The sequence below is a fragment of the Phaethon aethereus genome, assembly GCF_964289735.1.
Source record: "Phaethon aethereus genome assembly, chromosome: 1".
NCBI lineage: Eukaryota > Metazoa > Chordata > Aves > Phaethontiformes > Phaethontidae > Phaethon > Phaethon aethereus.
Window position 1 is genome coordinate 153443761 of NC_138575.1, and position 22110 is coordinate 153465870.

At 43.2% G+C, this 22110-nt stretch overlaps 1 protein-coding gene across 1 annotated transcript in view; it reads left to right on the forward strand.

The window, feature by feature from the left end:
• GAS6 (growth arrest specific 6) overlaps nt 1–22110 on the forward strand; it is a gene marked incomplete at its 3' end in the record, with an annotated part of 44102 nt that overhangs the window by 17718 nt on the left and 4274 nt on the right. The window contains exons 5-13 of the mRNA XM_082014298.1: nt 5773–5895; nt 7455–7574; nt 9424–9549; nt 10664–10785; nt 11534–11652; nt 12050–12239; nt 17679–17843; nt 19325–19493; nt 21128–21300. Coding sequence (XP_081870424.1) covers nt 5773–5895; nt 7455–7574; nt 9424–9549; nt 10664–10785; nt 11534–11652; nt 12050–12239; nt 17679–17843; nt 19325–19493; nt 21128–21300 — 1307 coding nt within the window. The remainder of the gene's footprint in view (nt 1–5772; nt 5896–7454; nt 7575–9423; nt 9550–10663; nt 10786–11533; nt 11653–12049; nt 12240–17678; nt 17844–19324; nt 19494–21127; nt 21301–22110) is intronic.

Below are 22110 nucleotides of genomic sequence, written 5' to 3' on the forward strand. Positions count from 1 at the left end.
TGGAGGTAGATGCGGGCGTTTCCAGCATAGGTGCCTACATGAGCAGTATTCCCGTCACAGTCAGCGGAGACTTATCTGCAGTCAGCAGTTCTAGAGGGATTCCACTGACCAAACTGGGTCTGTGTGAGGGAGAGCTACATCACTCGATGAACTCCGTTTGTTGTACTGACTGGATCTCCACTGACTGCAATGAGAATTTAAGACAATTGCTTTGCAGATAGATGCTTGCCTTCCTTACACATAGATACCTGTACTTTGGTCTGCAGATCTGGATCTTGTTCTAAAAGAGATACTGTAGGTCAGCTAGGAATTAGGGATTTGGTTCTGCAAGAGTTTGGAAAACTGTACAGGAATTTTTTGGAAAAAAAGTTGCATGTGGCCTTAACACAGCGTTTGTTGGGTCTTGTGTGTCTGCTTTTTAATAGTTGTAATCGTCACAACCTAGCACTTTCCCAATGTATTTTTAATTTGTACCGTTTTGTTAATATCAAAAAATAAATTCACAGTATAGAATAATGAACTGGAAGGAGTAGTCAGTGTACTTAGGTAAAGTCTTGTTTCCATACTGACTTCAAAAATGGAACTGGTAGTTCTATTCTCTGGCTGCATTTATGAGCCATATATGTGCTATCAGGCATAGCTGAAAGCATACAAAAAGGTCACGCTCTTCCTTATTTTTAATATCTTTACTAAAATCTGTCATGTAAATGAATGGAAACAAAAGCTCCATTTTGTCTTGCAGTGGTTTAAATCAGGAGCACCTTCTACAAAGTTGGCAGAATTACACAGTTGTGAAGCCACCAGGAGAGTATAAAGCTGTGTCTCATGTTCCCAAATTCTCATGATAAGAGGAGCAAACTATCAGCACAGTGTTGATGCAATAGAAATGTCTGTGGTTGTTCTTGCATTTATCGTGTGTTGCGATAGCGTGGTATTGTGCGGGGGAGGGTTATTCCATCTGGCTCTGCAAGGCACATCAGAATCCAGCTGGAAGGAAAGAAGCTTGAGGATACACCAGATAAGTCATGCATTACCCTCTTGACTTGTTTTGCTTATCAAGTGACTTTGAAAACATTGCCATGCCTGGGAGGCTTAGTTTGTGCTGCTCCAAAATGCAGACTTGGCTTACTATGCCTAAACCATCCTGTTTACTGTATACAAATTCTGGTCTGCCTAGGAAAAGAAACCTGCTGATCAGAGCTTCATCAGATTAAGGCTCATCTCTGCCTTAACCTGGCTTCTCCCTCCCCGACTCCTCCACCTCCAGGGCTGTGTGGTCTGGTCAGTGATTTACCGGGAGGTATTCTGGCAGGTGGATGTTCAGACACAGCCCGTGTAGCTGTGTTTTCTTTTGCGTGGCCTGGCCTCTACCTCGGCTGTGGCTTTGCCCCAGCTCTGCACAGCTGGCGCAGTGAGGAGAAAGGTAATTACGCCTTGTGAGTGGGTGGTTCTTTCTGTGAGGCTCTTAGGGTTTTCCTGTCGTGTTTTCCCAGGCACTAGCTTCTGAGCATCAAGGTGAAATACTGAAAATGGGGATTTCTTTGGCCAAGTCACACTCCATTCTGGATCAGCCCTCTGGCTCTCTCCTCCCTTGTCCGCGATGGAACACCTTGCTGAGGCTCAGGATAAATGCTTATCTTCTCAAGCATAGCCCTAGCTAGAGGCTGAAGCTGTGCTGGTTACAGGGGAGGAAAGTGAGACACTGCCTGGAACCGATGTTTTGGCTGTATTTTGGTAGAGGTGGATGAAATCACAACTAGAAATAGAAATTCTTTCAGTTGTGGAGATTTGTGATCCTTTGTGACCTTTTTTAGAGCTCCTTTCTTCGCTTCATCTATTTTGTCCCGATTGATTCAGCCCACTATATTTAATGACAGCCATTGCCAATCATCTGGTGATTTCTGGCATCTGTTAGTCCTCTTCAGAAGAAAGTGGAGTCTTCATTACAAACATGCGCATAGTGGACAGATACATTTGTCATAGTTGTTGAACTTGCTCTAGACAGTCCTTACGTTCGAAGCTCAATTAAATACCCTACAGAGAAAGGAGTGGTGAAAACTTTTATGTTGTACAATGTGCTAAATGTAAAGCAAGTATGAAATTGATACTCCATGGTAATCTGGATAAGTTGCAACACTGTGCTGTTAACTTCAGTCTTCAGGCAATTCAGTGTGCAGTGCAGCCCAAGAATCCAACTATTTTTTCTTGATAACTATAACACAAATGCTATCCAAAATTACAGTATATGCTCTTGCTTTATTTTTATGCCTAATATAGTGCTAATCTTAATAGCTGTCCAAAAGGCAAACTGAAAGTCCAAAAAGCAGTCGGGCAAACTGAAAAACAGGAGGTTCCCTCTGAACATCAGGAAACACTTTATTGTGAGGATGACCCAGCACTGGCACAGGTTGCCCAGGGAAGTTATGGAGTCTCCATCCTTGGAGATATTCAGAAGCTGTCTGGACGTGGTCCTGGGCAACTGACTGTAGATGACCCTGCTTGAGCAGGGGGGCAGGACGAGATGACCTCCAGAGATGCCTGCCAACCTTAACCAGTTTGTGCTTATTGAGACTCAAATCTAAGACAGTCAGTGCAAACAACAGTGCTGTTCAGTGCTTTATAAGACATCAAAGGGAGTTGCCTGTGCCTGCAGTTACAGAAATGTTGACGTTTTTTCAAAGCAGCCTGTCATGAAGGGGACTTACAGGGTCACACAGAGGAAGTTAAGAAGAGTCATGTAGAAGCAGTATAATCCTGACAAAAGTAAAAGTGTATTCAATTCTTAAATTCACTCAGTTTAAGAAGTCTGATGGGACTACTAATCTAGAAACAGTTCCTCTCCCTACATGCCTCCCTGCCACCCCATATGCCTATCGATTCACAAGTAATGTTTCAGAATATCATGAAGAGTCCGAACTGGACATTGGTCCTACTGAACGTTGGTCTCAGCAGAACCACTGCATGAAAAGGGGTCTTTGCTGCTGCAGCTCACTTAATGTGTACCCACTGAGCACATTTTTGCCCTGCAAATCTAGTATCACAGACCAAACTTGGTCTGCAGAGGGCTGTTGCTAACTAGGTGCTCTAAACGTACTTGTCTGTTCCACTTTTTGTAAACTCTTCCTTTTGTCTGGACTGAACGGGGTTTCTGCTGAGTTGTATGGATGTGCTTCTAAGATTGTAGGATTGCAGAAGCGTTGTTAATGATAGTAGTTCTTCCTTTAAACTCGGCTAGCTGCAGCAGCTGCAGCAGTTCCTGTGTCATGCACCAAAAGGCTTGGGCAGAATCGTTGCTTTGTAGCTGTGCCACCCCCCATGCTGCAGGCACAGTTGGTCAGGCACAAGAAACTGCCACATATATTCATCAGAAGAGAAACTTGGACATCATGCCTTCATGTCGTAGGACTTTTTTTTCCAATGCATTCCATGTGCTGGTAAGCACAGAGGACGGTGGGACTGACTGTTTAACTGCTCCAGTGTAGAAGGCCAGTCCCATTGTGAATATACATTTATTCAGGTTTGCTAGGGCTCTGGTCAGGTTCAGATGTTCTCTGTAGAAGCATCAATGGCAGACTGGACTGTGACTGAAGTTCACCCAAATGTAAAAGGTTTGCAGAAGTGCCCTGTGTCTCCTGAACCTCACTGCTGGGAGGGAATATGTAAACAGAAAGGCCCTCTGACAAGGTGAGCTTTGCAGTCTACAGAATGAACTTCTGCACTGCTCCTTCTGGTTGCGGTTGTGGAGACAGTTAACACATTTATGATTTTTGAAGATCAGTGATTTAGAACACCTATGTAACAGGTTACTACCACCTAATAGTTACCAACTCCTTTTTTTTGTGGGGGCAAGGGTATTCTCTCATCCTTCCTTTAGCTATCTCTGCAAAGCACTTTCCCTGGGTGTTTTGCAGATAGGTGTAGGTGAATTTGGACAGGTGACTTCCATACCTTGAGCAGTTACATGATAGTTTGAGACACATGGATTTGATGGACGGACCACTCGTGGATACGGAATTGGCTGGATGGTTGCACTCAAAGAGTTGCAGTCAACAGCTCAATGTCCCAAGTACAGTGATGAGTGTCCCACCAGTGATGAGTGGCATTCCTCAGGGGTCTGTATTGGGACCGGTGCTGTTTAACATCTTTGTTAAACATGGACTGTGGGATTGAGTGCACCCTCAGCAAGTTTGCTGGCAACACCAAGCTGTGTGGCATGGTCAACATGTTGGAAGGAAGGGATGCCATCCAGAGGGACCTTGACAGGCTTGGGAGGTGGGCCCATGTGAACCTCATGAAGTTCAACAAGGCCAAGTGCAAGGTACCAAGCACAAACACAGGCTGGGCGAGAATGCATTGAGAGCAGCCCTACCAAGAAGGACTTGGGGGTACTGGTGGATGAAAAGCTGGACATGAGCCGGCAATGTGCACTAGCAGCCCAGAAGGCCAACCATATCCTGGGCCGCATCCAAAGCAGCGTGGCCAGCAGGTCGAGGGAGGTGATTCTGCCCCTCTGCTCCACTCTGGTGAGACCCCACCTGGAGTGCTGCATCCATCTCTGGAGCCCTCAGCACAGGAAAGATGTGGACCTGTTTGGAGCGGGTCCAGAGTAGGGCCACAAAAATGATCCGAGGGATGGAACCCCTCTCCTATGAGGACAGACTGAGAGAGTTGGGGTTGTTCAGTCTGGAGAAGAGAAGGCTCCAAGTAGACCTTATAGCAGCCTTCCAGTACCTGAAGCGGGGCTACAAGAAAGCTGGAGAGGGACTTTTTACAAGGGCATGTAGTGATAGGGCAAGGAGTAACGGCTTTAAACCAAAAAAGGGTAAATTTAGATTAGATATAAGGAAGAAATTTTTCCCAGTGAGGGTGGTAAAACACTTGAACAGGTTGCCCAGAGGAGCTGTGGATGCCCCATCCCCGATGTTCAAAGCCAGGCTGGATGGGGCTTTGAGCAACCTGGTCTAGTGGAAGGTGTCCCTGCCCATGCAGGGTGGTTGAACTAGACAATCTTTAAAGTCCCTTTCAACCCAAACCATTCTCTGATAGTTGTTCCTCCAATCCTCCTCAAAATATGGTGACTGCTCTCTTGCTACTTTCCTATGGAGAAAACCTGTTGCCAAATGGTGGAACTTGGCTTAAAAATCAGTGGCAGACTTTACTCTGTGTTGGCCCCATGGGAACATTGTGCTGTCTGTAAACTGGATTAGTGGTTTGCTATCCTTATGCAGTTAACACTTCGGCATTTCTTTTTTATTCTCATTCTATGTAATAGAAAAGACTAAGTTGGACAGCTCTGAAAAAAATTTCAGATATAAACCTTTGCTAGCAAAAAATCTATCAGCCTTGGTAAGATCTTCAGTTGAACTGTCAAAAGTAATTGAAAAGAGTATCCTTTCTTCCTTTAATACTTTAGTTGCTGCCTGCTTTCTATTTTCTCCAAAACTAGGGAGAGTAGAATTAACTTTCTTAAAAATGAGCTACTTTGAGTTGTTTCTTTCAGGATGTGCCCGTCAGATACGGGGCTAGCTCACTCCCTTTCGCAATGAAATGAATTCCACTGCATGTGCTCTGCAAAATTCCTGGCACAGCTTTTTCAGCACGTGAGCACTAAGAATTAGCTTCCAGTGTTGCTAGGTGTGAGTATTTCTGATAGTGATTCCCCATTACTGCGTAAGCTTCTTGACTTTTAATGAGAGTGAAGCACCTGGTTGTCAGTGGCTTCAATGTATTGTTCTGTTTTGTTTTGGTTTTTTTATTCCTTACATAAATCAGATTTGCCAAACCAGTGTTCTCCCGATCCTTGTCACAAAGAGGGGACCGTCAAATGTGAAGATCTCAAGGGGGACTTCTATTGTGAATGCAAGCGTGGCTGGCAGGGAAAAACATGTGAAAAAGGTAACTGGGTTTTGTTATCTTTTATACCAGTAAAAAAGATGTATTGGGTTTTGCTATATTCTCAAATGGTCACTGATACTGTGCTGCACAATTCAAAAGTCACAGAATTGAACCTGGGTTACACAGCGCTCGTGTTTTTACCCTTCTGTGAATCAGGTATCTCTTTCACATCGACATTTTTATATGACTTCAGTGTATCACAGCTTGTTCTTGGCAAGGCCATCTAAGTAGTTGAGCTCCAACTTACCATCCCACCCCTCTGAAAGGGGCAGCAGGAGCAGAGTTGCCATGGCTTTTCAAGCAGAACTGCCCCAACTGCTGCTGTGAACCCTGAAGTAACAGACGTCAGACTGCAGAGCCAGAGAAGCTGGCCTGTCTTCCTTTCTAGCACCCCCGCAATGGGAACAGTGATTTCAGCAGGCAAGTTGGGGTCTGACTCTGATGATGCACCAACTGATGAAATTAGCCTGTTAAAGCCTCCTTGCTAGTAGGACCTGATTCCATGGCCACTTATATCCCAATGTGTATTTCCTCCAAAGACAATATTCAGGCAGAAGTTTTGTGCAAGATGTTCTAGGCCCCAAGAGGGCTTTCTGTATTCCTTTGTGAAATAGTGAAGTTATCTTATCTTCCCTCCTCATGCTTTCTGGTTTCTTTTTTTCCCTTCTGCCTGCAAGGCTTCCTGTCAGGGCCACTGCTTTTCTGCTTGCCAATATTAAGTATTTGCCAGAAATCACATTCAGCCAGTCCCGAATTGTGGCAACCAAGACAGCAGGAGATCCAAAGCCTCTCCTTCTGATGTAAATATTGTGGGGAGATTATAGGATCACTCACAAGCAGCTTATTTAAGCATTTGAGACAGTTGTCGGAGAAGTATACGGTCAGCTTTGAGAGCTCAGCGACTGATCAGTTTGAAGCATATCCCCTCTTTTTCTTATAAAATGCCATGAAATGTGCTGTTCTACCCGTCAGCTAACGGTGGAGTTCCATATATAAGCAGGACATAGTGAGCAGGTCAGGCACATCGAGGGTGAAATTCAGGCTCTAACTGAATTTAGTAGGCTTTTGCGGCTAACTTCAGTGGAGCACCATTTAGCTCACAGTGCTCAATAGCTGTGAACTTAAAACTTTTTGTGTTCTCATGAGTTCTGTAGTAGTAAGGATATATTGTTCTCATTTTATTTAAAGCTTTCATCCTGAACTTACTGGTCATAGTATAATTTTTAAAGTTCGTTATGATATAAAATACATTAGTTATAAACAGTTTGCTTCTGCAAACAAATTCTTCATCTCCACAGTAACTAAAGATACTCTTTAGAGCTGTGAAGGAGATATTCAGTTACAGTTCCTTCTCTGTCTTTTTTTTTTTAATTTAATGAATCTGAGCTAATGTACTTAAAGTGTTTGAATGAAATGTTTGTGCTTTTTGTAATCATTGTGTTGCAGCAGTAATAGAGTTTCTTGTTCGGTCTCTCTCCTTCCCAGCTCCTATCCCACTCTCACCCTCCAGATTAATTGCAGAGGTGAAAAGCTGACTGTGACATTTTCTTTTGATGCAGATATTGATGAATGCAGGGTGCAGAACGGCGGCTGTAACCAGCTCTGTCTCAACAAGCTAGGCAGCTACCGTTGCTCATGTTACAGTGGCTACGCTCTTAAAGACAGCAAGACATGTGAAGGTAAGCTTTGCTGGGTCTCTCAGTTTGCTTCAGTGGATGCTTAGTGACTTGTGACTGTGTTTCGGAGAGCTGGGTGGCACTGAGCAGCCCTGCTCTACTCCCCAGCCCAGCAGAGACTTGCTGGTAGCTCCTGTTAGCTGCGCTCTGCTGGGGTTGTGCTGTGTGGTCCAGCCAGCGCTACATGCCGGGGCTTGTCGGCGGTCGCACCGTGCTGCTTTCCAATATCGTAACGCAGGCGTGATTCATAGAGGATTTGTGGCTTGGACTAAGTTGGTTTAGCTGATCAGTCCTCATATCCTGACATTGAGAGGAGGAAGGGCTGGCCAGATGCGTTGTTGTGATTCTTTCCAGTCCCACAGTGTTGTAGTATATGAGCCGTTTGTTTTTCTTTTGTGTGTTTCTTATTTTAATTTATTTTTCTCAATTTGGACATGTGCAGCAGCTAATGAATTCAGATAGATACAGATGGATAAACTCAGTGCAGCTGAATATTAATAGCTGTAGAAAGGCCCTAATGAAGGTTGGCAACTCTTCTACACAGTAGCTGAGAACAGAAAGTGAGGATCTGAACTATCTGATTGAAACTGCAGAATGAATTTACATAACCAAAACTTAAGCAACTGAGATTTTAAAAGTGTTAAGAAACTGCATGCTGAGACACAGACTCATTATGATCACAGGTGACTATTAAAGTTACGTGTATCTCATGAAAAAACAGGCAAGTCTGTGTATATACCTCTTACAGATAGATTTGACAACATATTTCTAAACAATTGGCATACCTGATCTGAACAACTTATTAATGCTACCAGCAACAGGACAAAGAGCAGGATTTTATTTCTGTGTCACTTCCAGTGTTTAAAGCGATGACTGTATAGATGACATGGTATCCCTTTCTAATGAGAGCAGCCACTTAGAAGAGCCAAATTCCCTTTTGAGTTGTCTTCTGGTGCCAGCTGGCATGGATAGGTGGATGGCGAGTGGGCTCACAATTACATTTGTTTTTGTATGTATATTTGTATAATACCCTAGTACCATCTATCAGAGCACTGTCAATGTGGTGTATAAGCATAGGACAGTTCACTCATATGTGGGAAAATCATAAAGTGTAACATGTAGTTGTAGTTTTAACATGTACTAGAAAGCAAAAGTAAATGTTACAACCTCAGTAGACTGCAAATGTTTTGTCAACACCAGGATTTTGCTGAGTATTAGTTAACATGCTAGAAAAAACACTCGTTTGTTTTTATGGACCTCCAGTTGCAGTCCATTGCCTGCCTTCATGGTGCAACCCCACAACATCTCTCAGACATGACTTGTTCTTTGTGGCAAATTGGGCTGCCTCAATTCCCCTTTACTACTACAGATCAGAAGATTTATATCTTAGTTTTGTGAATGCGTGAAAAATTGTTTGCCTTTCTGAGGAAGGGGAACAGAAATCTGTGATGCTCCACAGGCTGCGTGTTCCTTCTGTGTTTTGGTAAAATTCATACTGCTGTTGCTCTTTTCCTGCTTGCTGCTTTTTCATCTGCAGTTTCAGCTCCCTCAATGGAGCAAGGCTTTCTGGTTTTGTGGGAACTGTTTTTGTTTTACAATTTCACTCCTGGCTCAGTTTGCATTGTTTTTTCCAATAGCAGTTAATGGCTTAAAGAAAGAAATAACAACTGGTTTTGAAAGCCTGAATCACTTCTTACAGCTAGTTAACCCGAAAGGTAGATTCTTAAAGGTACTGTTTTTTCAGTTATCAAAATAATAGAGGGATGTCTTGACCCTGAGCCCACTCCAGTGTTTGAACAGTGAAGTAATTATACTCATCTGCAGTCGTGTTGTTTAATTGCTTGTTTTGCAGACATAGATGAATGCACAGCATCAGCAGACATCTGTGGAGAAGCTCACTGTAAAAATTTAATAAGCTCCTATGAATGTCTTTGTGATGAAGGCTACAAGTATGATGACGTAAGAAAGACTTGTCAGGGTAAGCTCATGAAATAACAGCATATTAGCATTTATTACATGATTTAAAGCTATAAAAAGAAAGAAATTTAATTTTCAGGCTTCAGTGAAAGCTTTTTTTTAATCTTTCTTACACATTGGACTTCTGTTCCCTTTCCCTAGTTGTAAGTGAGTCTGGAGTTTGCGATCATCTTTGAGTTCATTGAGTTTGCAGTCATCTTTGATGACTTAAACCAAGCTGTACAAACCAAAGTACTGAGATTTCTTGAATTTGTGACAAGTACAAGAACTGGTAGAAGCTCAGAAGCATCTGTGCATGTTGCTGTCTCTATTTGTAGGACAAGAAAAGTTACAGAGCAATAGCTGTTGTTCTTTCAAAACCTGTCTTGTGGTATTACTCTGAACTAGGAGCTTAATATTCATTGTCACCATGCACAGTTCTGCTGGCTGCACTGCCTGCAAGCTTTCTCAATGGAGTAAGTTTTGAAAGTATTCCAAAACTAGCATTGTTCCCTGCCTTTTGTCTAAGTTAACGTAATGACTAGAATCACACAGCAGCCAGCCCTACCAGGCTCTAAGTGTTTATTTATGCCTGAAGTGATCCCTATGGGCCATCACAATTTGTTTTCCTGCATTTGTTTGCAAAGCGGATAAAAACAAGCAGAAGGAAAAAAAAAAGTAATAAATGAGAAACTCAGCTTTTACTTGTCTGTTGAGCATCCAGCTGCTGAGTAGTAATGAAGCAAGCAGCCCCTGAGTTGAAGGAACAGGAGCCAGTCAGCACAGGTGTAGCAGAAGGGTCCTGAAGGGAGGAAGTCTTGTCTAGAAGTTAAAGCCCAGGGCTCTGCACCAGCAGACAAGGAGTTGAGCTGTGCTTCCAGCCTTCCCACTGACTTGCTGGGTATCTTTGGGCAGCTGGAATCTGTCTGTGAAAGTAGATCTGTGCAGATGCTAATTCTAACTCTTCTCTCCTGTGAAGATGTGGCATAGGGTAAGTACTGGCTATGGAGTACTTGGGCATGCTGAAATGAAAGGTGCTATAAAACAGCACTGATAACATTTTTTACCCCCCAGATGGTTCATGTTTAAACAAACGCAGTTACTGTTCTCCTCTCTTCTTTGCTGATTGTGTGTAGATATAAATGAATGTGAAGAAAAGCTTTGTGAACAGACCTGTGTCAACTCGCCAGGGAGTTATACCTGTCATTGTGATGGCAGAGGGGGAGTAAAACTTTCCCAGGACATGAATACATGTGAGGTATGTTTGTCTGCATTGCAGTAACTGCAGATCAGACCTTTATTTTACATTGCAATTAAGAATAACCGATGATGCTCTGGACCAAAGCCATTTGAGCTGAGTGACCAACAGGAAGGAAGCATATTGGCAAGGTCATGTGAGCTGGGGACAGTTGCTCTCCTGAAGAGAAGACTCTTGTTAGCCTTTTTGGGAGGAAGTTCTTTCAGAGTCTCTCTTCTCATTCCCAAAAGAGCATGCTAGTGATAGCCCTGCCAGCCCTCTGTTTTGCTATGAGTTACCTCTGGCTGCACAAGCTTTTCTGAGTTAGACACAGTAGTACGGTGTGAAGGTCTCGGGGCATATGGTATAAGTGATGGACCAGAACTTGCACTTGACACTTTTGTCCTCCAGGCATTTGAGGTTGATGGGCTTCAGTGGCACAGGCTGCCTCTGCGGAAGCCAACCAACAGCAAATTCATAGCACATCTTTCGTTGCAGGCACGACATTGCAATAGAAAATCTAAAGCTGTACCTTATGAGTATGATTTCGTTTTGCAACAGGAAGAGATTCCTCTGAGGCAGATAGGAGGGAGGAGGGAAGGAAAGAGGAAATGTTCTCAGTACCAAAACAACTGTATTTTGAGAGTATAAATATCAGAGTGCCCTAGCCTGCTATATGTATAGCAACTACATGAGAACGGAAGAGGAGGCATATTCTGATTCTGCTGTGTGAGGAGAATAAGCAGTCAAAAATGTGTTTTGGTTATAGAACATAATACCATGTGTGCCTTTTGCTGTTGGAAAAAGTATTAAATCCTTGTACCTGGGGAGGATGTTCAGCGGCACTCCTGTTATCAGGCTGCGCTTCAAAAGGAAACAACCAACGAGGTGAGGACAATTTAGAACGATGGTCGGGTGCGTTGTATGGCTTTAATGCATGCAATGGAGTTAAGCCGTTACAATAACACTTATTCCTATGATCATCCTTATTTGTTTGGGTTATGGAGGCCTGTAAAGTGAAACACTATCCAAACCAGTAATTGAGAAAGGCAGCTTTGACCGCAGAGCCCTTAGGATAATTACTGAAATACAGTAATATATTCTTTATTCTTGACGCTATTTTAAAATCCATTTTCACAACTTAAGTCTTTCAGGAGCGCATTAGAAGCTAGTATGTTTTAATGGAGCTTTATTACTGTTAGAATTGATGCTATCTGTATGGAAAGTACCCTGTGGTTTTTGAACTCTGCATAACTAATTTATTTCTTGGCACCTGTGCGGTCAGACTTGTGGCTGAGTTCGACTTTAGAACCTTTGATCCTGAAGGTATCCTTTTCTTTGCTGGAGGCCATCAAGACAGCACATGGGTAGTCTTGGCTTTGCGCAAAGGACGGCTAGAGCTGCAGCTGAAATACAACGGAATAGGCCGCGTGACCAGCAGCGGACCACTTATCAACCATGGCATGTGGCAAACGGTGAGTCCAGACCACTGCTGAGATCTTACCCTTTCTTGGCTTGTGTCTGATGGGCTCTGTCAAGTGTGGCTAGACTTTGTGTATTCTTGACAACATGCTTTTCCAAGCTGTCTATCCATTCAGTGCATGCATTATACATTTGAAGGTGAGAACAGGATCTTTTTCCTAACAAATTGAGTATACTTTATATCCATTGTAAACTAAACGGCGTCACTAATTTGCAGAACCAGAGTAGACACAGTGCCTTTGAGATGCAGCAGTGCTAAGCTGACTTCATGTCAGTTGGAGCAGATGCCTTCTAGGTGGGGCTGGAAGGGAGTAAGGGGGAAGGAACTCTCTAGCTCTTCTTTTAAGGAAGTTTCCAAGAGTGGTTTGTTTGCTGTATGGTGTGTGTAGTTGTTTTTGTTTCTTCATCTGTCTGTTTAGTCACAGGGCAATCTGAGCCCTTGACAAATCTCCTGTGCTACAGTATCCTTTTTTTAAACTCCTCAGCCTTGTCTATATACAAAATAGTCCACTTCCCTTGTAAAGATATTGGGGTCTATTAGAAACTAAGTGGATCTCTGCTTACTAATAACATAACCCCAGCAATCTCACCAGGCGAGGCACTGCATCTTGGAGCTTGTAAGGATTCATATTCTTGACGCTATCTCAGAATGTCTTCTGGTGATTCTGGAACCATCATGGTGTTACCATTTGTGACAGGATCGTGAAAAGCATCTGTAGTATGATCTACACTAGATTAGCAATTTATATATGCATCTTCTCACGCCTTTTCCCCCCCTTTCATTTTTTCTTACTTAATTAGATCTTTTGACTTTTAAGTTGATGTGTCTCTTGGGGAGTGAGCGGGAAGTTTTCAGCTAACTCACACATGAGACAAATACAGATGCTGGTAACGGAATGATTTTCTGTTTTAAATTTTCTAGTATTAAAAAATTCAGAATTCTACATTAAAGAAAAAAAGTAAGGTGGGAAAAATTTTGTTTCTAATGAATAAATAAAGAAATCCTTGAGCACATTCACTGCCAACTACTGACATTTGGTAATATCTCCAGCAGATGAGGTGATGTTTAAATCAGTCCCTTTACTGTCACTGAAGCAATTTTAGATTCCAAATGGAGAGCTGTAGAGGTTCAACAAAGCTGTAGATCAAATGTATGACATGCTGTATCATACAGCAGGTAGGAATAGCCTCAAGCCAGTTCTTACTAAATTTGTTCTAATCTTTGTCCTGCTAATTTGAAATATGGCAATTGTAATTGCCTGCATGGGGAGGATGGTGATGAAAGATGTGAAAAGCAGGGTTGATGCCACTGGGGTGACTCTTGAGTCACAAAAAGCAGTCATTACCGAGCTAAAGCATTTAACACAGGAGCGTAACAAGTGTTAAGTGCCAGACCGCGTTATGAAGCAATTGCAAACTTTCCCATGTTAGTTTTGGGGGATATATCTGAAATGCGTTTTCTTTCTTCAAGTAATACGAAAGTGCTCAAAGACGTAGGAGTTACAAGGGAAACAAAGGATGTGCTTGCTTTCTGCAGGGAGAGAAGGCAGAGGGGTAACAGTAAGTATCATTTTTAGGCAAGAATTACTGGTCTGCTGCCAGCCAGGAGTGTCAGGGCTCTAATCCCCAGGCACCATCACAACCAAACAGATTGTCTAGTTGGGTTGCTGCAGCAACACACTCTTTGCGCAGTTTTTTAGAGGTTGTATAAATCCCCTAGAAGTCTGTCCCCGAGACTTTTTGGGACAACACAGACCAAGCTGTGGGTGCTGTGCGGTGCGGGTGGACAGGAGCCACACCAAAGGGGGGGCAGAGGTGGCCCTGCAGCCAGCACTGCTGCCCTGCACATGGGCCTGGCAGCTGCCAGAGATGTAGTACAGCAAGAGCGGAGGAGAGAGTCACAGAATCATTAAGGTTGGAAAAGACCTTTAAGATCATCAGGTCCAACCATCATGCAGTGGTGGCACAGGAGTGCTTGCCTGGAGCAGGTCGATGGCCATAGCTCTGGTGACTGTCTCCCAGAGTGAAACTGTTAATGCTGTGCCTGATACTGGCCAAAGGCAGAAGAATTTACCCACAGATGAATGGCAGCAAGAGGAAGGAGCCTTCAGTCTCTTGACTTCATGGTTGACTCACCTCTGAGACTTGGGATGCTGCCTGCGTTGCTGGGGTGCTGTTGATTTCTCCTTTCTCTACTCTGCTCTCTTATCCCTTGCCTCCCCCCTGCAGGTACTTTGTTCTCTTCTGCTTAACATCCAGGGTCACCTCATCTCTGAATGCCATTTAATCTGTATGACGGAGCCATAAAAATTTGTAAATTTGCTCCTCCGTTTTATCCCTGACCTTACTTCTCCTTTTTTCTCTGTCTGGCATGGTTTTTAATTTGGGAAATCCTGTTGAGGAGGGGTTATTCCTTTTTACCTGTCTTCTTTTATAAAACACGTAGCCACACATTTCATTTTAAGTATGGACTTGTGTGCGCTTTTCAACCTCACTTTCTGTGAAGCACAACCCCAACAACCTTCAGAGGTCACAGTCCATACTCCAATGCAGTTTGGGAGCTTTACTCTGGACTTCAGCGTGCACAGGATCAAGCTCTTAGTTTTGGTTAGACCTACAACAGTGGAGTCTGGAACTTGGGAGAACTTTATAGCATTTGTGAGAAAATAGTCAGTAGATGAAAAAACAATGGCTATTTAAAAGCAAAACATGAGAAAAAGCACCAGTACTGTATGTCTTTTGGTCTCTTGAGCAAAAGCTGAATACTTCAATGGAAATATGAAGGCATTTTCAAAACTTCAGGCCAATATTTCTGCCTAGGTATTTTCTCTGATCTCTCCTAATCTATTTTTAAATTATCATTCCCAGCATTGAAAACACAAACAAGCAAGCCTCAGGAAAAATTTCTAATGTAGTTATTTGTGTGTAATCCAGCTTGATGAAGTGGCATGTATGAACTGACGGTAGTAGAGAACGCACTCGCCTTCTGTTTGTATTTCCAAAAAAAGTTATCATTTTGTCTTATTTTCAGTGTTTAGTTTAGTACTGGCATGAGGACAATATGGTTAACAAAAATAATAACCCACCTGCACTTCTAAATATCAGAACTGAAGGTTAAGCAATTGCAAGCAGATTCTTATTTGGGTTTAACCCTGCGGCTGCCTGTAGTCCCGTCCCTTTTCAGTGCTGTCCACTTGCTTTTCAGCAAAGAGCGGGCAGGCTGGCTCAGCACTGTGAGTTACCCAGGGCATGAATCCAAAACACAAAGCTGGCTGCACTTATATAACCATATGGGAACCCTTAGCTATGAGAACTGCCTGCCTGATCGTCCTCGAGCACACTATGGCAGGCAGTGGCTGGTTGCAAGGAGGGAATTGGAGCTGCCTACTACCTACCAAAATGCTTCCCCTTTTGGTTTGTGGGTAATGGTGGTGCACCAGCAATTAAGCTTAGCATGTAAGGAGCCGCAGCTGAGCCTGCCAGAAGGCAGCATGAAGTAGGCAGAATGTAATTTCCTAAACTGGAATTTGTTAAGGGCTTCCACGGGGATTAACCCCTCCTCCTATGGATGTTTCCACTGGTTTGGGTTTCTTTATATTAATGATCAGAAGCAGCTAAGAACTCAGGCTAATTTTTAAAAATTTCTACTTTATTACTTTCTATACAATCTAATAAAATTTTAGAAGGCCCTGAATTTTGGTGGCCCTGCAAGTTGCAGGATTTCTTCACAGAGGAAGCAGGGTACGGGCATTGCTGCAGCCAGCTTTTCCCCACTCCCGTTTGCTCCATGGCTGCCCGCGGTCTGTGCTAGGAGCAGGGAGAGGGTCCGTGCCCGCTCCTTGCGGCGCTCCATACCCCGCTGCGTTAGGGCAGCAGTGACCGCGACGCCGAGTAAGAGGCGTCCGAGTGAGTTTTTAGCTAGATAGCCAGTGTAGCTAAGCCACAGCACACAGGACCTGTGTGCTCATGCTCCCACCCACTTAGTGGACTTTAGAGCCTGCCAATACCCAAAAAAGCCTGTCTGAGAGTCGCTTGTGTGTCTCCATGGAACGCAGTGGGAAGGTGTAGATGCCACTTCAAACAACCAAGCTTCAGACAAGTAAATTCATGTCCTGTAGGGTACAGCAGGGAGCAACACACCAGGTGTAAACAGTGTTTTAGCAATATAAACCAGACTGTACTGGAATCCACAGGAGAAGAAAAAGTTTGATGTTCTGTGAATAATCTTTGCAACTATCAAATTCCATCTTTGTTCCTGAAGACTGCAAGCCAAAGGGAGCATCCAGGAATACCCCTGCTCAACCCTGTCATCCTTTATGTTACAGCCACAGAGAGAGAGCTCAGTGTGTCTGAAAGAAACAGTGTTGGGGCAGCTACTCTCAAAATGTAAGGAGAAAGTTGCTCATGACCTGGCTTCTAGCAGGGAGAGGGAAAAACAAGTCTAAACAGCCGCTGAAATAGGTATTTGGGTCTCTACAGCGGCTCACTCATGGAGGTGGCACCTGGGTGTCCCAGGGAACAGAGCTGTATGGGTGAAGGGTGGGTAGGTGGAGTATCTGTCACGGAGTGGGAAGAAGGAGTGCTGTGTTGAAGATACAGTGGAGGTATCTTCTCTGCAGGAAGAAGGGGGTTATCTTCTGCTACGGCCACAGAACTCGCTGTGGGTAGCAGGACCCTGGTCCCAAGGCGCACAATCCGTGCTGCTGTTCAGCAGTCTGCTGCATGTCAGCTTTGGCTTCACCTCCTCCTCTCCCTCCGCTGGAGGAGGTTGCTTTATAGTGATTCTCTGTGCAGCCTGGTCATAATTAAAATTATGAGATTTCTTAAAAAATTCAGTGGCAATAGAATCTTCCTAGAAGTAGCTCTTCAGAGACATGGAGGTAAAACTTGCAGAGGCCTTTTGAGAGAAAAATTGTTGCCTATTACACATTTTTATTGCCCTCTCAAATATGACATCTTCTGTTGTTCTCTTTTCAGGGGTCAACATTCAAAGACTAGACTTAGTGTAGCCAGAAGGCTTCAGCATTATCTTTCACTGGTCCAACAAAAGACATCTTCTGATCGGTCTTTCCAGCTTCTCCTTTCATATGCAGTTGCAATAGGATGTTTCTCATTAGTAACTCATTATTGCATTTACATTTTGCATAGAACAACCTACAAATGTCATGTAGTTAATCCACTCATATTTCTGTGTAGCTGTTTTGAAGTAGATGGGCTGTATTTACCATTAGGGCAACCCCAGGTTGCGTTCTAGAGTAAAGATTTATATAGGAAGGTGGAATGTAACTTAAAAGGTAGACAAAGAGGTTTGGGAACAAAAAATATTTCTCCATCTTGGGGATTTCACTAGTCATGTCTCTCCTTTAGTTGAGGTTGCAGATATTGAGTTCTTTTTATCCTGAATTACTCTATTTGCTATTTTACTTTTTCAGATCTCTGTTGAAGAACTTGAAAGAAGTTTGGTTATAAAGGTGAACAGGGATGCGGTTATGAAAATAGCTGTCTCAGGGGATCTGTTTACTCTAGACAAAGGACTGTATCAGCTGAATTTGACAGTAGGAGGCATTCCTTTCAAAACAAAGGACCTTATTCTACCAGTAAGTATAGCACTATCGTTTGTGTTGTTTTGCATGCCTGAAGGGCTTGATTTCATCTTCCCTTGGGGTAATGTAGGTCCTTCCTGAGAGCAGTTCACCCTGCCCTGAAACAGGTGGAATTAACACTTTCTGGATACAGATTTCTCTCCATTGACTATAGAGGGAGCCTAAGGCAGAAGCAAAGGTGATTTTTTGATTGATAAGTTTGGGTGAGATGCATCGCACCCTTGGCCTGCAGAATTAGGACATGGCAAAACTGAAGCACATGACAAAAGTAACAGTGGTTGTGCTGGCTTGGAGACCATGAGTGGCCCCGGGGGCTCAGTGGACACACCACTGTGGGAGGGTACCACTGTGCCCACGAGGTCCGGAAACAGCATTGGGGGCACTTTTTGTGTTGTGACTGAAGCTTGTGCTTCATGTATATTGTATCACAGTTTTGCTGCTTGTGTTTGTTGTTTCAGTTTAGTAAGACCTAAGGAAAAATGGAAGTTTATTTTTCTTTATTTCCTCCTAATTCAAGTAGACAGGGCATACGAATAAAAGTTAAGGCACTCTGGGTGAGATTGGCTGCTCAGGCTGTTTTGAATGTCCACCACACACAGAGTTGGCACCTTGAAACCCAAATTGGCATCTCTTCATTTCTAAATGAGGTGACAAGCTTGTGGCTCTGTGACTGCGAGTGCAGCAGCTGAGGAAGTCTCCTGTTCCTCACAAGAAGTCATTCAGGGCCACTGCTTGGCTGAAACATTAAGCTCAGGCTACGGTCTGAACACAGGATTGAGAGCCAAAAACTCCTGAGGTTTTTATCCTCGCTCCGACACTTAATTTTCTCCCTGCTTCAGTTAATTGGGCGTAATGGTGCTGATTTAGACGGTTTGCAAGAAGCCTTCTCTTTACATACTGTCTCACATTTTAATGCTGACATTTCGTATGCGATAACGTAACTAGAGGCTGGAAGGAACAAGGTGTGTCCAGAGTGGTGTGCCTGTCTTGTAGCTCAGGCACCTCTCCCTTAAGCCAGAACCCAGTAACTTATGCCGTGATCAGGCCCAACATCTTGTGTGTCATGAAGGATTGCTTTTTTTAGCTGCAAGTTAGCCTCCGGCATTTGCAATGCAGAACTACAGGAGTTACATAGCTTTGGCTACAAAGCTTCAGAAGTAAATTGCACTTTGTAAATTGTAAATGTGGAGCATGTGGAAGCAGCTAACAGAATCAATACAGCCAAATCAGCACCTGCATTAGCTAGTGCCATTCTGTCCTGTGGAGACAAGCTGAGCTCAGGGGAGTTTCCTGGGGAATAGTGACCACTTACTTGCTTGGGGTTGTGGGACTGGGGTTGCCACCAATTGGTTTGCATGTTCATAACACATTGAAATGATTTCCCCTATTTGATATCAGGGTTCCTCTGCACTTGAAATGAGTTGTTCTTCACTGAATAGTACTTTGAGGCATGAGGTACTGCTTTATCTTCCTAGATAAACCCTCGGCTGGATGGTTGCATGCAGGCATGGAACTGGCTGAATGGGGAGGACAGCACTATCCAGGAGACCATAAAGATGAATGAAAGGATGCAGTGCTTTTCTGTAGCAGGACGAGGGTCTTTCTATCCTGGCCGAGGTTTTGTTGTGTTTAATCTTACTTACAGTAAGTACTTTTTTTTTTTTTTTTTTTTAATTTCTGACCTGTTGTCCTGCCATTAACCATACTTGGTTAATAAACAGTTTAAAACTTACATGTATGCCAGGCTTCTGTTGATCAAAGCAGAAAAGTCTGGCAGCTGTGAATGGAGAGGGAATAGCTAAACCTGTGGCTTATAGTGAAGGAAGGCCTATGTATGATGCCCAGCATGGATTAGGTTCTCTCTGTGTAGCTCCAGTAATGCATTTCACACCCAGGCTGGCTCCAGTTCATCTTCAGCATTAGGGGCTTCACATTCCTCTGTCAGAAGTGTAACTGGTTCCAGCCCTATCTGCTGTTTTCTCCTAAACAGGAAAAGCTGCAAGCCATACTGCTATATATTGAGTTTATGATGGACAGAAAATCAATATTGTCTGTAGCAAAATGTCCAAGATCAGATTCACTTCTAATCCTTGGGTGGTATTTGTTACACTTGAGACAAACACACTAAGTGTGCAAACTGATACAAACTGAATGAAATTGGCCTAGGTACAGTAATAACAAGTTTCAAACCCAACTTGGCCATACTAATTTAGCACTCAGAAAGACAACTTTTTGTTGCTCTGGATTATTCTGTTTGTTTATATGTGCAATCAACTGTCAGTATTTTTAAATCCATACAAATGCCAACCATCTATTTTAGTTTTGTGTGCAAGTCCTCCTTTGTAGAAGCCTCCTGCGTATCACTGTATGGATTTTTCTGCTGTGCCATTGTAAATTAGGGAGTATCAGGTGTCTGTCATCTTGTTTACCACATGGATTCAAAAGCTGCAAAGTAGACACAATGCAGAATCTGAAGTGCAGGTGACAGCACTCAGCAGAGATGAAGCCTCAGCACCTGCATTTTTATATTCTTTTTTCTACAAACAATAATCCTCCTTTTTTTTTCTTTGGCTTTATAACAGTAAGCTTTATAAATAACTTTATTGTATTTCCAGATGTGGTGAACCAGCATAGCTAATACTACTATGTAGAGAGGTTGCAGAAACGATACTGAAACCTTTCTTTGTAGCCAGCATGACCTTTTAGATTACAAGGGTACTGGGTCAGTAAGAAAGATGCCAGAGAGTTTAATTCAGAGTTCAGCAGGTGAGATACAATATCCCGTGCTTCCGAGAAGTTGGTGATCAGGAAGGGATTAGGTAGGTGATCAGTGTAGTATGCTTATATCCTTTTTCAATTTAACACAGACTTTCATAGGAATGTTTCCTGTATGTCACATTTGGACTTAAATTCCTCATTGATCTTTGGACAGTCAAAAATGATTCAAAAATTGGGTGCCCTCTCTTGCAGTAGTTCTTTGAATGTGTTGGATTGACAGCCGTGGGAATTTGAATGTTTCTTTGTGATAAAAAAGCTTAACCTTGTCCTTTGACATTCTGAAAGCAGAAGAATGCAGAAGGTAACAAGAGGAAACTGATGCCATTTTCTTCTCTGATTTTATGTTCACATGCTTTGGAATTTGTTTTTGAGTAAAAGAAATGTGGCAGTCCCTCCATATGCTCATCCATCTATCCTCTTCTCCAGGCAGAAATTGCACAGCCTACCCATTTGAACTGTTAGTCCTATGTTTGTCACGCTACGCCTTTCTTTTTCTGCAGTGCAACCTTCTTCTGGAAATGACACCAACACAAGCTGGGAAATAGAAGTGAATGCTGCAATTCAACCAGCAACAGATACCGGTGTGCTGTTTGCTCTAGTTACAGAAGAAGCATCTGTCCCTTTATCACTCTCTCTGATTGATTATCATTCCATAAAGAAACTGAAACAACAGGTACAGACTTAAGCGGTTTTCTAGAGGGGGTTCCTTGCTATTTTCTGGGAACCGAAAGTTGTCAGGTTTGCTGCCTGCCTACTTACTTGCCCCCACCAGTTCAGAACATGGTCTGAGACTGAAGTGCTTGGCTGACACTGAAGTTCTGCCTGTTATGGGCACGTGTCAGACACTACTAGGGAGCTCTTTGCAAATGCCATCTAGGTAAAAGCTGGAACTGGTCTTTTGAATGCAGGCATATTTTGTTGTTTTTTCTGGCACAGAAGCTGTTTAATGCCATAAACAAAGAATTTCCGTTCTGTGGAGCTCATTGGTAATAGTCCCAAGGTAGTCAAGAGACAGGCGTAGTGTCACTCCAGGTGCTGTGAAAGCCCAGGTATCATGGACTGCTGAAGCTACCGATTTATGGTATTCATAGTAAAGGGCTAGATTCTGTGTAGTGTAAATGATGAGTGTATGGCCTCAAATAGATGAGTGTAAATCAGGAATAATTTCACTAAAACCCACAAGCCAACTTTTCATTTATAGTACAGCAGCTCTAGTCTATTTGGTTCCAGGGCAATATAGCAGCCTCTGCAAGACGCACTAAGAATTCTCTCTGAGAAGATAGTGGTTACGACTAGCAAGCAGTCATGCTGGTTCATTGGGTTTTCATCTGTGCAAATGAGCTCAGAACACGGTCAGTGATAGTAATAAGGCTAATTCACTGGTGGCTCTGCAAAATCTTTGTAAACAACGCCACAGTGCAGTCAGCCTGGTGCTGGATAAGCCTGGCGAGGTATATTTCTGCTCACTGCCTCTTTTTTCTGC